Below are 16991 nucleotides of genomic sequence, written 5' to 3' on the forward strand. Positions count from 1 at the left end.
AAGGGGTGTCGTAATTAATTATTGTTCCTGGTGTCGCCAACCCTAGGAATGACACTAGTCGTTGTCACTTTAATTGGTAGGTTGCATTTTTGGAACAACAAAAGATTTGTTTCTTGGTTTTATTGTTTCTTATTGTGAATTTACAGGATAAAAAAAAAGTTAAGAGTTTTACTTTTCATAAACAAATGTGTTACATATTTCTATAAAAAAAGAAGAAGGTGGAACTGCATTTATAAAGAAAATAAAAGAATAATAAAAAATATAGTGTCTTCTTTCCTTCTATCTCTCCCTTTCCCTCTCTCTCTCTCTCTCTCTCTCTCTCTCTCCCTTTCTCTCTCTCTCTCTCTCTCTCTCTCTCTCTCTCTCTCTCTCTCTCTCTCTCTCTCTCTCTCTCTCTCTCTCTCTCTCTCTCTCTCTCTCTCTCTCTTTCTCTTTCTCTCACACACACACTCAAAAAAATTTATGTATTTATTTTTTATGCTGTAGATGCAGCAATTGAACAGGAAATAAAGTTTATAATAAATTTAGGAAATAAAGGATAGATTAGAAGTACTTTTAAAGTTAAAATGCTGAATCTACAGCCTGATTCTTTATCTTATGGAGAGGCTGATACTATCTCTTAGCTATTTGTTTTTAGGAAGGAATAACTTCTCAATATGAAGAACTTCAAAGATTGGCAAAAGAAAGAGAGAAGCGATTAGTGGAAAGTCGTAAAATGGTCCGATTTTTGAGGGACTGTGATGAAACGTCTGCTTGGCTTCAAGATATGACCACAGTTGCTGCGTCAGAAGACTATGGTGATGATGTGGAACATGTTGAGATGCTTATACAGAAATTTGAAAAGTAAGACGTCATACAGTTTGATTTATTTTGAATTCTAGTTTATCCGGTATGAAGTGAAACTATTTGAGTTTCTCCAGAGTACTGACAATTTTTAAGATAGAAACTGATGCTAGTCGTTTCTTGAATTTTTTCCAAGCTTTGTAATTACGTTTTTTCCAAACTGAGATCAGACTCTTATTACTACACTAATTTTGCCAATTACACTGATTTTGCCTTATTATTACACTTAGAAAATGCGAAGAAACCTCAAGCGCTAGATGACACAGGTGTTTTTTTTTTTTTTGTGTCAACACTAGTAATGTCTAAAATAGGCCTTAAAAACCGTGAACACGTAAGTCATTTGCGTAAATCCATAGAAACAATAGCTTTTGCTTACTGGAATACAAACCAACTTTTAAAGTTAGGTTGTTTCTATTCTAATTTAGCATGGATCCTGGATTCAGGTTTTGTAAATTCAATAGCTTTGGTATGTTATTGTGAATAAAACAAAAAAGAAAGAAAGGACGATATCGGTCATTTAGATTTAATTTAATATTAGAATTGATAGTTATCGGCTTGTATGCTCTAATCAGTCACCTTGTAAAGACGGTGGGTATAATGAAGAGGTTAAAAACAGAATAGCTAAGGTCCAAAAGGTTTTTTCACAGTTTAAGAAAGTTTGAAAGAATAAAAAGATAAGTCTTCGAACCAAGACTAGAATATTAGAAGCTACAGTGATGACAGGGTCAAGTATGGTTCTGAAGCATGGACGTTCCGAAAGACGGAGGAGGATTTGCTAGATGTTTTCTAGAGAAGTCGCCTACGGAGTGTTATAGGTACGAGACTGACTAACTGTCAGACTTCAAGGGCTATAATGAGAGAAAGGATGAGGTGGTTACAGTTCACTCTGTGAATGAAGAATGACAGATTGCCAAAGATAGTCATCGTCGGCCAAACATCTAGGACAAAACAAAAATGAGATCGTCCCTGAAGAGGCTTGGAGGATGTCATACAAAAAGATTTAGGGAAAATTGGAACGTCTTGGGAAAGTGTAAAGAGGGAGATTTTTGATGGAAGAGGAGCGTAGGTAGATGTGCTGGCCTGAGGCGGCTGCTACTAGTAGTAATAGTAGTACTAGTTAGGCATTATCCGTTTATCTCAATCCTGAATTACGATTATTCATTTAGAAGTGGGACAGTTAATATCCCCCCCACCCCTAATCAATCTGTTTCACAATATTTGATTGCTCTTTCCCAAACCTTAAAAACTTTCTTGAAACCTGAAAAAGGACAAATATTTCTTATTTTCTAAACTACAAAATATAGATGATTTGGTTTGTTTTAATAGATGAGAGTTCTCAGGGCTTGGGCTATAGTTTAAGGGGTTTGTTTTTCTTTGTTTTCTCTTTGCTATTAATTTTTACTTATTTAAAAAAAAAGAGTCACACAAAAAAGAAGGACTGATGTATTTTTTTAGATTTCCTAAAAATAATTTACTGTTTCAAAATATTGTATTGTTCTGGCGCTAGAATACATCGTATAAAGAGTGAGCTAGCTGGCAGACGCCTCATAGTAAACAAAACTCGGCAAATTGAGAGTTGAGTGAACTAATTTGGCCAAATTGGTCAAACAAATTCTACAATCAAAAAATATGCATAGGGTGAAACTGTTCTACAATATTTTCAAGTTTAAAACTTCATGGAGGCCGTTAGTAGAGGCATCATTTTACAAGAACATCAAATATTCTGATTCCAACTTGGGGCGTCAGTTACAAGAGGGCGTTCACCTCTTAATTATCCCCCCCAAGATGCTGAAATATGTCTGTTTTTGCTAAACTCTTTGAAAATTACCTTTCGCTTTTTATTTTCATCGAAAGAATAACTATACTTCAAAAACCTTTAAAGAAAAACCAAAAGTTTCAAGCTTAGCACATATCTTTGTTAGAAATCGGACTGGCTTCAATAATCAAGTATTTTTGAAAAGACATCTGTACAAAATGACATTAAATTGCATAAAGAGCAAAAAACTGGTAATTGCAAAAATATTTGTATATATTTTTACAAGGGATAACAAAAATTCAAAAACCTTATAAAAGAAAACCTCTTTGAACCCAACCAGTTACAGGATTTCAGTAGGAAGGCCCAAAATATGAAAATTTGCAATTATTACAAATGATGGTTCTCTATTTTGACAAGGGATTACAACAATTAAAAAATCTTAAAAAAGAAAACCAAAAGTTTGAAGCTTAGTACATATCGTTGTTAGAAATTGGACTAGCTTCAATAATCAAATATCTTTGAACAAACAACAATATATATATATATATATATATATATATATATATATATATATATATATATATATATATATATATATATATATATATATATATATATATATATATATATATATATATATATATATATATATATATATGTATACATATATATATATATATTTGTTAATTTATATTCCTAGATCTCGTAAAAATTCGAAGGAGTGGCAACCCTTTTGGCAAGACATCAATTAATATATTCTAAACTTCATTAAATTATCTGCATGAAGATTTAAGAGTGTTTATTGTTCAGTTCTCTCTGTGTCTTGATAATTTAGAAACTCGTTCGATGATATACATGTCTGCTTATCATAGCAAGGAGCCTTATTGTTTTACAATAAAAAGTGCCTTATTTATTTTATTTTCAATTAAATGTGTTCTTTTATTGTAGGTTCTTGGGTAGTTTAGTTTCAAGTGAAGAACGGATTCAGACCTTGGTTTTATCTGGTCAGAAACTTATTCAAGAGAGTCATCCTCAGTCCCTAAGAATTAAAGCTCGCCTTGAAGAAGTAGAAAATACCTGGGATGACTTGAAGGAGCTGGCAAGCGCAAGACAAGATGTACGTTGTTTATTAAACGCTTTTATTTTTACTACTAGCTTGTACCGACTGTTGGCAAAATATACAAATCGGTCAAGGAGACATCGTGGTGTCCACAATCAAAGGATGCACCATTAATTCTTATTACTAGAGAAAAAATCAAATCAGGTAAAAAAAAAAAGCGACAAATTTTTTAACCAAACCGACGACCAACTCTAATCCTGTAGCTATCGTACCTTGTACAAATTGTATCGTATTCACGATCTTGCCTTTAGGCAAAAATGCCAGGAGCTAGAAATTCAATGGATCGAATCGAATGTTTCACTCTTAGTGTTTTGTCAAAAATTTATTTCTTTCCTTTGTTGAAATCTCTTGTCCCTTGTTAACTATACTCTAAAGAATAGTCATAGATAATAAATAGATAAGTAATAAGTATTTAATACCTAAAATTACCCTTACTTCCTTCTTTAACCTCATACATGAATAATAAAAACCACATATGTCTTGGAGCTCATGTTTTATGTACAGTCACTGAACTTGGTTCTGAAACTTGGTACCTAGATCAACAACTTGAAAAGAAACTCCTCATGTTCGAAAACATGTATTTAAGGCGCATAATAAATATTCCCTGGTCCCAAACAAAAGCTACTATGCGACAGACGCTGTCTCAGCCACTGATTACCAAAGTGATCAAATATAGGAAGTGGAGATATCTCGGTTATGTGATCCGCATGCCCGAAACTTGACTACCGAAGGTTGTCCTTCAGTGGCAGCCACGTGTTACCAGAAGAAAAGTACGCCCCAAAAACACCCTACGACGCAGCTACCCGGCTGACCAAACAAATCTCAATGTCTCAATCCAACCCGAGCAGGAAGATGTCTGGGCGGCTGTAGCGATGAGTAGATGACTGGTGACTCTTCTTGGATGCCCTAAGAGCCTCTGCAGGCACAGGAGCATCTAAGGTATAAGGACCAAGACGAGCATAAAAAATTATCCTTATACAGTTTTTTTCTGGAAAATATCCTGCATATAATCCTCAACTTTTCGAAGTGTTAATCTTTTTTTTAACCACGTAAACAACCTCCTCCGCCTAGGCTATTTTAATGTAATTTACTTTGGACTTTGGGAACTGTTTAAAAACTTCTTGAAAACTCTATTTAGAAAATGGTAGGCTAATAATCCTGGGGTTACATTTTAAAAGTTGTATTGATAACAAAAGAAGCGGATAGACAAGAAAGTTGTTATACTGTAGAAGCACTTATAACATATAATATTGTAGAAGCACAAAGTGGTTGGATGGATTTCAAAATACTCTGTTTTTAGACGCATTTCCTTTTTTAGTGTTCCTTCCATGCTATCTATGGACCAATATTGAGGTATCCTGCTCCATTGTTGTGCCTGTTTGCTTCTTTTACTAGCAATCCTTCCACCTGAGGACAAGAATATTGATAAAACCTAAAAAACTGCTAATATTGATGATAATTGATCGATAACTGAAGGTAAAAGACGTCAATGTTTTATCCATTAGTATATTATCAATTTATTTTAAGCATAAATGAAAAGGTAGTTTGGTGTAAGAACTTGTTTTGAAAAAAGTACCTTTTATTGTAGGCTTTGGCTGGAGCTCGACAAATTCACGTTTTCGACCGGAACGCGGATGAAACAGTGGCTTGGATCCTTGAAAAAGACGCGTCACTTCAGTCAGAAGATTTTGGCCATGACCTTGAAAGCATTCAAACCCTCATACGTAAACATTTGGGCTTCGAAAGAGACTTGGCTGCAGTTAAAGATCAGGTAACACCCGCTCTATTGGCTCTTTAATGGTGAATAGGGACTAGTTCTGCGCGTCATGTCTGGGACGGACGAACCTTCGGGAAGATTAATAATTTTTTGGGATTTTGGAAATCCCACCGAGTACGAGTAAGGACCGTCTTTGAATATAAAATAGGCTAGCATGATCTGTCAAGTTCAAATTTCTTACCAGAAATTCTTTGTAGATATCTAACAAGGATGAATTCTTAATAATAGTTTCGTAGTCAAATTTTTAGTTAACCAAAAATCCGTTCATCAAAGAAAAAAAAAAAGAAAAAGAAAGTCCAGAGTTAACTAGGAATTACAAAAAAAAAACGGCAAAATTTACTTATTAGTTAACTAGTAAAGTAAAATGAACGAGGCTCAAGTAGTATTCTCTTTATTTTTCATCAAAGATCTTTTTCAGTGACTAACTGGATTGTCAATTTATATTTACAATTATAACCTGGCAATCTATGTCGTAATAATGCTGTTCCATTAACAATTGGAATTATGAGTTGGTAATCTAATAGATTGTGAATTCGGCAGTCCTGCTGGAGATCAACATATCGGGCTTTGGCAATCGTGGACTTTGTAAATTTTACTTAGTTTAAAAGTCCGGTACTACTGTACCAGCATTTTCTGTGAGAGGTCTCTCCAGGTTTAAATTGTTGCATTCGTTAAACAAATATCACAAAGTCTTATCACATAGTCGTTAAATGAGTCTTCTACAAGTCTTATTACTTAGATGAAAAATTTTGTTACGAAGGTTTTGTATCTAATGAATTTCAGAGTTAAAGAGCTTTTAAAACAATTAATAGGAGGTTGGGGGGGGGAGTGAACTTTTTTCCAAGTCTGTGCACTTTTAAATATCGTAACGTGGTTTTCCCCACCTTCACCTACTTTAGATGGCGAAATTATTAATGACAAAGTCAAGAATATGGCGCTGGATTTTATAGTCCCTACCGGTTGTGCTGATCTCTTTCTCATGGCACTTCAGCCAGGAAATACAATGGAGGGGCAGCCATCGCTTGCTTTTGTGCACTCTTCCTGTTTACCTCCCCCATCTTCCTGTTTACCTCCCCCAGATTTCTCCAGGTACCCATTTAGTTCTTGGCCGACTCCTATTTTTTATTGTGAATCCTTTCTTTTTCTGTAGATGTATCTCTGGTAGGATCTGTTATTATGAAGAATGAATTTCTGATTCATTTTCTTACTTTATTGTAGCAATTGAATTTCTTTCGAATTTTTTTAATCAATTGCTTTCAAGACTTAAGTATTTCAAACAGTTCGTGGTAACGAACTGTAGTAAGGAGCGACCCGGCTCAATAGTAACCAAAACTAAAAAAAAATTGAATTTTGATATCAATAGCTACATCAAAAGAATCACATTTTAATGCTGATTTTAAATATATAAGTTTCATCAAGTTTAGTCTTACCCGTCAAAAGTTACGAGCCTGAGAAAATTTGCCTTATTTAGGAAAATAGGGGAAAACACCCCCTAAAAGTCGTAGGATTGTCATTTAACGAAAATGACACCGTCAGATTCAGCGTATCAGAGAACCCTACTGTAAAAGTTTCAAGCTCCTATCTACAAAAATGTGGAATTTTGTATTTTTTGCCAGAAGACAAAAAAAGTTCTAGTGTCCTTTTTAAGTGACCAAAAAAAATTGGAGGGCATCTAGGCCCCCTCCCACACTCATTTTTTTTCCCAAAGTCAACGGATCAAAATTTTGAGATAGCCATTTTGTTCAACATAGTCGACAACCATAATAACTATGTCTTTGGGGATAACTTACTCCCCCACAATCCCTGGGGGAGGGGCTGCAAGTTACAAACTTTGACCAGTGTTTACATATAGTAATGGTTATTGGGAAGTGTACAGAGGGGGATTTTATTTTGTTTGGGGGTGGGGCTGAGGAGAGGGGGCTATGTTGGAGGATCTTTCCTTGGAGGAATCTGTCATGGGGGAAGAAAAATTCAATGAAAAGGGCGCAGGATTGTCTAGCATTACTATAAGAAAACGATGAAAAATAAACATGAAAACGTTTTTTCAAATGAAAGGAAGAAGTAGCACTGAAACTTAAAACGAACAGAGATTATTACGCATATGAGGGGTTCTAAAAATACTTTAGCATAAAGAGCGAGGTATTTAGGAGGAGATAAATACCTTGCTCTTAATGCTAAAGTATTTTTAGTAATTTCAACTATTTATTCTAAGGCCTTTCTGATTCAGGGGTCATTCTTAAAGAATTGGGACAAAACTTACGATTTAGTGTAAAGAGCGAGGTATTAACGAGGGTACAAACCCCCTCGTATACATAATAAAAATATAAGGTTATGAAAGTTTGTTACGTAACTTAATTCTTAAGTTACGTATATTTTTTACTAATAAAAAAGTTCGTTAAAAATTAAAAGTTCTAGTTGGCTTTTTAAGTAACCGAAAAATTAGGGGCAACTAGGCCTCCTTCTCCACCCCTTATTTCTCAAAATCGTCTGATCAAAACTAAGAGAAAGCCATTTAGCCAAAAAAAAAGAATTAATATACAAATTTCATTTTAATAATTTATGTGCGGAGAGCCAAAACCAAACATGCATTAATTCAAAAACGTTCAGAAATTAAATAAAAAAAAACTAATTTTTTTAGCTGAAAGTAAGGAGCGACATTAAAACTTAAAACGAACAGAAATTACTCCGTATATGAAATGGGTTGTCCCCTCCGCAATCCCTCGCTCTTTACGCCAAAGTTTGACTCTTTGCCACAATTCTACTTTTTAATACAATTAAAAGCTTTAGCGTAAAGAGCGAGGGATTGCGGACGGGAAAACCCATTTCATATACGGAGTAATTTCTGTTCGTTTTAAGTTTTAATGTCGCTCCTTACTTTCAGCTAAAAAAATTAGTTTTTTTTTTTTTATTTAATCCAAGCAAGGGCACACCCTTATTTGGGAGGGATAATGGAAATATTGTAGAAATCTTTTAGGATCTGTCTTAATACGTCCTCATTCTTTTAAAGAAGGCTCCTTCCTCGATTTTTAATATGGCTTTTTAACATCCTCTGTCAGTCCCCCCCCCCTATCTTCCTAGAAATGAAATGTTCATGAAATATAGGTTTTATTCTGCTTCTGTATACCTAAACAGCAAGAGGTTACTTCTGACTTTTGTAATATATGCTTTTACTCTTGTTCTTAGAGTGACTAATCATAGCCTGTTGAATTTTGAACGTGCTATGTAAACAAAGCTCACTAATGAAAATGTTTATAAAAACAAATTAATAATCTTAATATAATAAATTAACCAAAACATAAATAATTATAATATGATAAACTAAGACAGTAATTATAACAAAATAAACTAATTGAAATACAATGAATTATAATTAGTTATAATAAAATCTATTAATAACAATATTCTTGTGGCGATCGAAACAAAAGTGAGTAGATAACTGGCTCATGATTTTGGTATTCAATCAGGCAAATGAAGCACTAAAAAATAAAGCGTTAAGTTTTTAGTGTTGCTTTCATTTCTATTGTAAAACTCTGGTAATTATTCGAAATAGAATAAACACCAACTTTTAGACATTAGAGACACATAAATTACATATTCGTAAAGAGAAGAAAGAAATTAAACAGGCTAAGATGAAATATTTTTTGTCTGGGATAGCTCTCGGTGGTTGAAGAATTTTCTCCTCGCACATAAACTCGTTGATTTTTACGCGTCTTTTTTTCTTTTTTAAAGATTTGCTTCTCCTGCGGTTAAAGTGCCTTTCACACTAGGTGTGTAATTTTCTATGCTACACGGTTAAGTTTTGCTACATGAAGTCTAACCTTTCACTCTTAAACAAGTACTCGTATACTAGGCTATCTAAGGAATAAGAAGCCATCATAATCATTGTCTAAAATCATCATAATCATCGTGAACAAAGTATTCAAATATCATAATGTGGAGACTCGATCTCTAATCAAACGTGAAAACCCAAATTCATTTTTATTGCTACTGGGTTGATTTTTCCGTAACACAACATAAATGTACAAAATGTAAAATTCTATGTAGAGTTTATATCTACTTGGCAGTGCCTACGTCCCAAAATGTTTACATAATGTAACTAGTGCTATTACTAAATGTTCTACGATGTAATATGAAATTACCATAGGTGTTGTCTCAATTAATCTGACCTTGATAATTTTTTCCTGAAGGTGGACTTGGTCTTGAAAGAGGCTGAAAGGCTGACAGGTCTCTATCCAGATGCGAGGGACCATATTGTTGTAAAACAGGAAGAAACAGTCACGGCTTGGAATGAACTTATGGAAATGTCAGCATCTAGAAAGTCGAAGCTGCAACAATCAGAGCAGCTTCAGTCATACTTTGACAATAACAGGGACTTAATGTGAGTAATTCAATTCGTCTATTCCCTTGTCTTCCTGTTTCCGTCTACATTACCGTGGCTTAGCAAATTTTTTCGAAAAGGAAATGCTATATATATCTGCAAAAAAAATCAGATCGAATTTTTTGTGCAGGTGATTCTTCGAGCTAAGTCACTCTGTCTGTTGTGCATATATTAATTGTGATTTGAGGTATTCATATTTAATTGTGCAATTAGTTTTAAAAAAAATATATACATAAATACGAAGCTGTACAAACGAAACTTCCTATCGCCATAGTGGGTCAGTGGGGACACAGAAAAATACGGCACCATGATTCAGTTGGTACTGTAGCACGTAGCGTAAACGGTTTATGATTGTTTATGCAAATAAAACTGTTCAGTATCTAATGAAACTTATTCTTGGATCGAAAATATGTATGTCCCTTGGGAAAAGTCGCAGATGACTGGCTGAATAAGTAGTGTCTTCATGTGCTTCAGCAAATGCCTTCATTTCAGTACTCATTATTAAAAGCAATTGGTATCTGAGGAGATAATCAACCTAATCCCTGACAGAAATCTTATGCCTGACGTAAGCATGTTGAAGATAACTAGACAAATATGACGTATATTTGGCTATTTGACTTATATATGACGTATTTGGCTATATGACGTATGTATGACTCTGTTTGGCTGTGAATGCAGTTTTTCTGGTGTTAAATAGGGAGTTTGAACCCCCCCCCCAACGAAAGTAAAACAGTTCAAAATAGGGATGAAACCTTTTTATTGACAGTGAATGGATATAAAATTATTTAACTGGATATTTCGAACACATATACAGTGTTCATCATCAGCAGTAAAACTAAAAGACATGAATAAAAATAAACAAAATTTATACCTAATAAGCTAATTACATATAGTTTATTGCTCTTATTTTTTCAATGCAACAGCGGAAACAAATCTCCTTGATCTTTTCGGTTCCGGTTCATTAGATTTATCTGACATATTACGTGGATAGAGGTCATAGCTCTTAGGTGAGGTGACTTTACTTTATTTGACCTCAGTATATTATCATAAATTGAGTTCAATCCAAATTCACCTGTGTCTCTGTTTATGGAATTATTCTTGAATAAAATTTTTTTAATTTCGATTATTTCCCTGAAAATTTTCTTTAAGCCTTGGTCCCTAGAAATCAAAGAAATATTTTCAAACAAAATAAAATGATTTGGATAATTAAAGATAAGTTCTGAGAGGGCCGACGTGAAATCTTCAGGTTTGGTATTTTGCTTTAAAGATGATGTTACCTTGTTTTTGTCTTTTTCCATATTATATGTCAGTTTGATAATATAAATAAGAATTAATTGATGAACAATTTGACTGCTTTAGAAGTTGAAGCGTCTTGAGACGCCATGAATGACCCTTCTCTGCTGCCCCCTTCCTCTTTTTGTGTTCTTAATACTAAATCTATGCACTGAGAGTGAAAGAGAAATGCCTCCCCTCCTCCCCCCGCATACGTGCCAATCATCGTATATGTTATCTCTATAAAACCATCAGAAAAAAATGCTTCATTTCAGGGCTGCAATTACTGAACTACTGGGAAAAATAACAGCCCCTGATTTAGCTCAAGACTTAATGGCCGCTGAGGTTCAGGTTGCCACACATAGAGACTACAAATCTGAAATTGAAGCAAGAACCGGAGCAGTTTCTAACTTTATCGAAACCGGGACCAAATTGATTGACGAGGTATGCATTTCTATTCGTTTTTTGTCGCTTTCTTTTCTTCTCTTTCGTCAAAGATGATAGTAATGAAGTTTTTTGCTTATAAAGAATATATATAGCTATTGATAATACGTAAAGACGGTTTTCATTACCTGTTTATTTTATAGCTTTTTCGTCTCTTTGGTCTAATTTGTGTTGAGTAGTATAGCTTAGTTATTATTAATTATATACATTATAGCTTGGTTTTAATTATTATTAACAACAGCAACCAGGAATGTCTAATGATCAACTACTGAGCGCGTCAGTCAGCTCGTAATGGAAGGAAATTCTTTTTTCTCTAACATATATACTTGATATTCTTAAAAATATCTACTTCCAATGGTTTACATTATATAGTTTCCATTTAAATTTGTATAAATCTTTGTATAAAAGTAATAAAATTATTGTCTATGAATATATCGAGCAAAAAAAATATAAAATTAGCTATAAATGATGGAAGAAATGGCTAAAATTCTTGGCAGCTGCTAGACGTTCTTGGTCGTATATAGTACGTGTGTTTATATATATTTATTTGAACTCTTATGCTTCGTTTCAATCAAATTCGCTTTTCAATTCACTTCACTGGTGAATTATCCCACAGTGAAAATGTATACTTAATTGATCTGACATCCAGGGGGGGGGGGTCAATTATTAGTATTAATGGATACATCTACTGACAACTGGGATTTCTCGAATAATTAGTTGTTGTTTCTTCTCCTTCTCTCCCAATCGACATTGACATATGGGCCCACATAACAATAATAATAAAAAGAGATTCAACCTCTATATCAAATTGATCACATGCAAAAAAAATGATTTTCCTTATTGTTTCAAGTGGGGATTCTAAGTATCCTGTATGGGATTTTCGGCAATGACCATTTGAAAGATGTACTTTGTTTTGATCCAACACCATTTTCGGGGGGGGGGGGATCAGGCTATTTTTCCCAAATTTATCATAAATTCGTCTTCGCAACCAACTTTTGCTATTAAGATTTATCGAAATAATTACTTTTCCGGAATGAACTACAAATAGTAATTTTTCCCACTTTTTTCAGACAGTTTTTTAAGCGAGTTTTTGAGTTTTTGGCTAATAAGGGTTGGGCCGTAGTTTCATTTTTCTCCATCCATTGTTGCTCAGTTTTAAATCTTCATTGATTTTGCTTGTCTGTTTTTCAGTTAATATTCTGAGTATCATTTTTATTTAGGGTCATTTCTTATCCGAAGAGATACAAGACAAAGTAGCTAGCTTACGACTAAGGTATCAGCTACTCCAAGATACTTGGACTCTTCGAAAAGACTTATATGAACGAAACTTGGATCTTCAAATATTCAAACGTGATTTGGCACAGTTTAGCCTGTGGCTTTCAATGAGAGAGCCTTACGTCAAAGATCATTATTATGGTGAAAACCTATCGGAAGTTGATGAACTAATTAGGAGGCATGAAGACTTTCAGAAAACTCTGGAGGCTCAAGAGAAGAACTTGGAGGCAATCAGAAGAACTACACTGGTTAGTTTTCTTATAATCCTCTTTATTTTTCATTCATCTTCTAAACAGGCTACACCAGAATGTGTCTGATTTACTATTTATTTAAATACTGCTCAAGGGTTATAGGCATAAATAAAGTGCGCCAGGTTCAAACTAATGGCTGCTTGCACTTTTCAGGGGTAATCTCGGGTGGGTCTTAGCATTTTCCAAAACGATGCAGTTCTTATATAATGATTCAAAGTATGAACCGTCACTTGTCTAACTTCTCAGTGATAACATTATTTATTGTTAGTCATTGTACTTTGGGTGAGTTGCTAGCTTTTTCAGTTGTTGTTTTTTTCAGCCTTGTTAAGTTTTTAATTCTTCAACTTTGGATTGTTTCGTTTTCGTCCCCACGTTGTTTGTTTTTTTCCTTTTTTTAAATGGTCTATATGTTGACTGGGCAATTGACGGGGGAATATGTTTAATTACACTTGTTTGAATCGCATGTAGTGAAGTATGGATGTTGTATTTATTTAAAGAAGTTTTTTCCATCCCGTGCATTACGAATTTGTCTTCTCAGCCGGGCTCTGGACATTTTGTAACTTATTTTATTATTATAATGAACCTGAACTAACAGCTCACTGCAGCCCCAAAGCGCCTGAGGCCAACATAGCTGCGCACTCCTCCTCTATTCCAACCTATTCAAAGTCTTCCTCTTTATATCCTCCCAAGAAGTTCCCATTTCCCTTAAAACTTTCCTTGCGACATCCACCCTATTTGAGGACGATCCGCTTTTCATTGAGCCCTAGACGTTTGGCCGAGAAGGACAATCCTTAGCAATTTGTCATCCTTCATCCGCTGAACTGGCCATTTCATCCTTGCTCTTATTATGGGCCTAAAAAGCAAGATTGAACCGCATTTTCGTATAGTTACTACTTAAAATACGGTCAGTCAGTCGGGAACCCAAAAAAATCCGTAGGCAATTTCTCTTGAAAAAATCTAGCAATTGCTTCCGTTTTTCGAAGTGCATACGTTTCAGGACCATATTTGACCTCTGTCATCGCTGTAGCTTGCAATATTCTAATCTGGGTTCGTTTACCTATCTTCTTGTTATTCCAAACTTTTTCAACTGTGAAAAAATACCCTGTGCCTTGGCTTTTCTACTTTTAACATCTTCACCGCACCCACCATCTTTAATAATAATACTACCTAGGTAAGTATCTACTTTATTGATCCTCTCGCTACCCAACATCACCTCTTCACCTTCACTTATTCTTAGTCTTAGCGACTTAGTCTTCTTGACTTTAATTTTCAAACCTATTCTTGGATCCTGAACTCGTAAAACTTAACAAAAGTTCATTTTACTCTATGATGCTTAAATCTTCAGCATAATCTAAGTCTAGGGAATTTTTACTTCTCCATTTTATTCTGTCTTCTTCCATTACCCTTGCTATACTCCTTAGGACAAAAGTCCGTCAAAATGATCCATATACTTGCTCATAATCTATAAAACTGAGAACTAAAGGCGTTTGATGACTCAGGCACTTCTCAGTTATTAATGAAGTAATGAAAATCAGTAATGAAAATTTGATCGGCGCATCCTCTATACTTTCTAAAACCACACTGTTCTTCTCTTAGAACTTTGTGTACAGCATCTCTAAGCCTAAAAATTTATCATCGTACTGAGTAATTTACTTCCTACCGAAACCAGGCTAATGCCTCTATAATTACCACACTCACTCTTATCACCTTTCTTAAAGAGGGGTTTAATTAGAGTTTTCCTATTTTGCTGGGTACTTCCCTCTTTTCAAAAATGATATTCATAACCTTGGGTAACTTATCTCTAACCTCATACCGTCACATTTAAAAAAGTCATTTACCACACTATCAGCCCTCGGGGCTTTATGATTTTTTTGATCCGTTTTGTACTATCACAGATTATTCCTCACAAAACGAATCTTACTTCACATCCAAAGTGTCACAAACTTTTGTTGTTTTCATTATGTTCTTCTCTAACTCTTATCGCGGTTTTGCACATTCTCAAAATATTCTGTTCATCTCTCGTCAACTCTTTCTTTCTCTTTAATTGTGATCCTGTTCCTATGTTTAACTTGGACAAGTCCGGATTGACTATCCCCTCTGAATGTATTAACACGCCAGTACAATAAGAAAAGATAAAGATTTATTCATCACGAAACACACATACAATGTTACATTTTACTATTCCCCCAAAGGCTCTTTGGCCTGTAAAGAAGGGGGAAAATAAACGAGTCACTTACTCAGAGAAGAAAAAAAAAATAATCACTTACTCACAGAGAGAAGAGCAAAAAGGAGAAGAAAAGAAAATATAAATAAAATAAAAACTATAGAAAACAAAACTAAATAGATTGAATAGACTCCAATGAAATAATAATAAATATATATATATATATATATATATATATATATATATATATATATATATATATATATATATATATATATATATATATACATATATATATATATATATATATATATATATATATATATATATACATGTACACATATATACACACGCATACACATATAAAAATAGATAAAATAACTTCTAAGAAGCCAAAGAATTTTTAATCATTTTTTTTAACAAACCGAATGAGTGGCACCTTTGAGCTGATTCGGGAAACTTATTCCATACAATATGACTCGTAATTAAAAGGATTAAAATCTGAACTTACACAAGGAGTAAAGGGAACTTGTATATGATTTTTAGTATTGTGAAGATTGTAATTATTCTGATTAGAGGGGAAAGATGGCAGAACACTTAAGGGATGGGGGTGTTTACCTTGAAGCTGGGAAAAAGTAAAACATGCACACGAAATAATATACACTGACTCTAGATAAAGTATTGGGATAACTGTTACTTGAGTTACATTTTATTATTGTGTCGTCGGGATGCGTTTTCTAGATCTTTGGCAACTTTATCCGTGCCTTCACACCTTCACACCTCCTTGATTCATATTGTAATGCTTACTCCACTTTCTTTACATTCTTCTTATTTTCATATTATCTATCACACAAAAAATTCTTGTACAGACCCCCCCCCCTCCTCTCTATAAAGCCTAGAGCATTTTCACTAATATTCTTAGCTGTGTTTTAACTTTCTTTTCTAAGACACCATCAGCGGCTTGAAAAACTGTTTTGAAACACCTCTCGAAATATTCATTATGTTCCATCCAGTATTTTCATTGATTTCTTCATTATTGCTTTTTATTCTTCGCAGTTCAAAGTACTTATCATACCTTTTAGAAACATTACCTAAATTCTGTTTTCACTAGGCAAAAAGCATATTTTACAAGAAGCATAAGAAAAATTGCAGCGCATACTGTCCTGTGAGGACCTAAGAAAAATGATTTGCTCCCTTCCTCAAACACCAAATTCCAAGTACCTCCAGTCCCTCTCCCCTGGAAATTTCGGCTCGATCAAAGTTGCCGTGAGGCAAATTCTTTGCGCATCAATCAAAGAAAATTTTGACTCGATCGAACTTGCCGTGAAGCAAAATAGGGTAGACCTGTCAAAACATAAAATTCTTCGTGCATCGATAAAAGAATGGTGGGGTTGCCGCCACCCTAAACCCTCTAAAGGCTAGATTGATATTTGTGCTCAAGTGAAAACAACTTTGTTTTGAGCGCCCCCAAGCCCCCCCGCGCGCGTAAGTCGTTACGCGCTATATTAGTTAAGCGCCATTGTAGTTGTGTCCCTGTGTCCCACCTGTGAATATATATATATATATATATATATATATATATATATATATATATATATATATATATATATATATATATATATATATATATATATATATATATATATATATATATATATATATATATATATATATATATATATATATATATATATATATATATATATATATA

At 34.0% G+C, this 16991-nt stretch overlaps 1 protein-coding gene across 1 annotated transcript; it reads left to right on the plus strand.

Moving 5' to 3' along the window:
• Positions 1-616: 616 nt before the first annotated feature.
• On the plus strand, positions 617-15466 carry LOC136043484 (spectrin alpha chain, non-erythrocytic 1-like). The gene is made up of 6 exons (XM_065728398.1): positions 617-843; positions 3548-3716; positions 5308-5490; positions 9684-9874; positions 11422-11590; positions 12811-15466. The coding sequence occupies exons 1-6, from the start codon at positions 716-718 to the stop codon at positions 13180-13182; spliced, it is 1212 nt and encodes a 403-aa protein (XP_065584470.1). The 5' UTR covers positions 617-715; the 3' UTR covers positions 13183-15466.
• The last annotated feature ends 1525 nt before the right edge of the window (positions 15467-16991 follow it).

Source organism: Artemia franciscana, unplaced genomic scaffold (genome assembly GCF_032884065.1).
Source record: "Artemia franciscana unplaced genomic scaffold, ASM3288406v1 Scaffold_6576, whole genome shotgun sequence".
In the NCBI taxonomy this organism is placed as follows: domain Eukaryota; kingdom Metazoa; phylum Arthropoda; class Branchiopoda; order Anostraca; family Artemiidae; genus Artemia; species Artemia franciscana.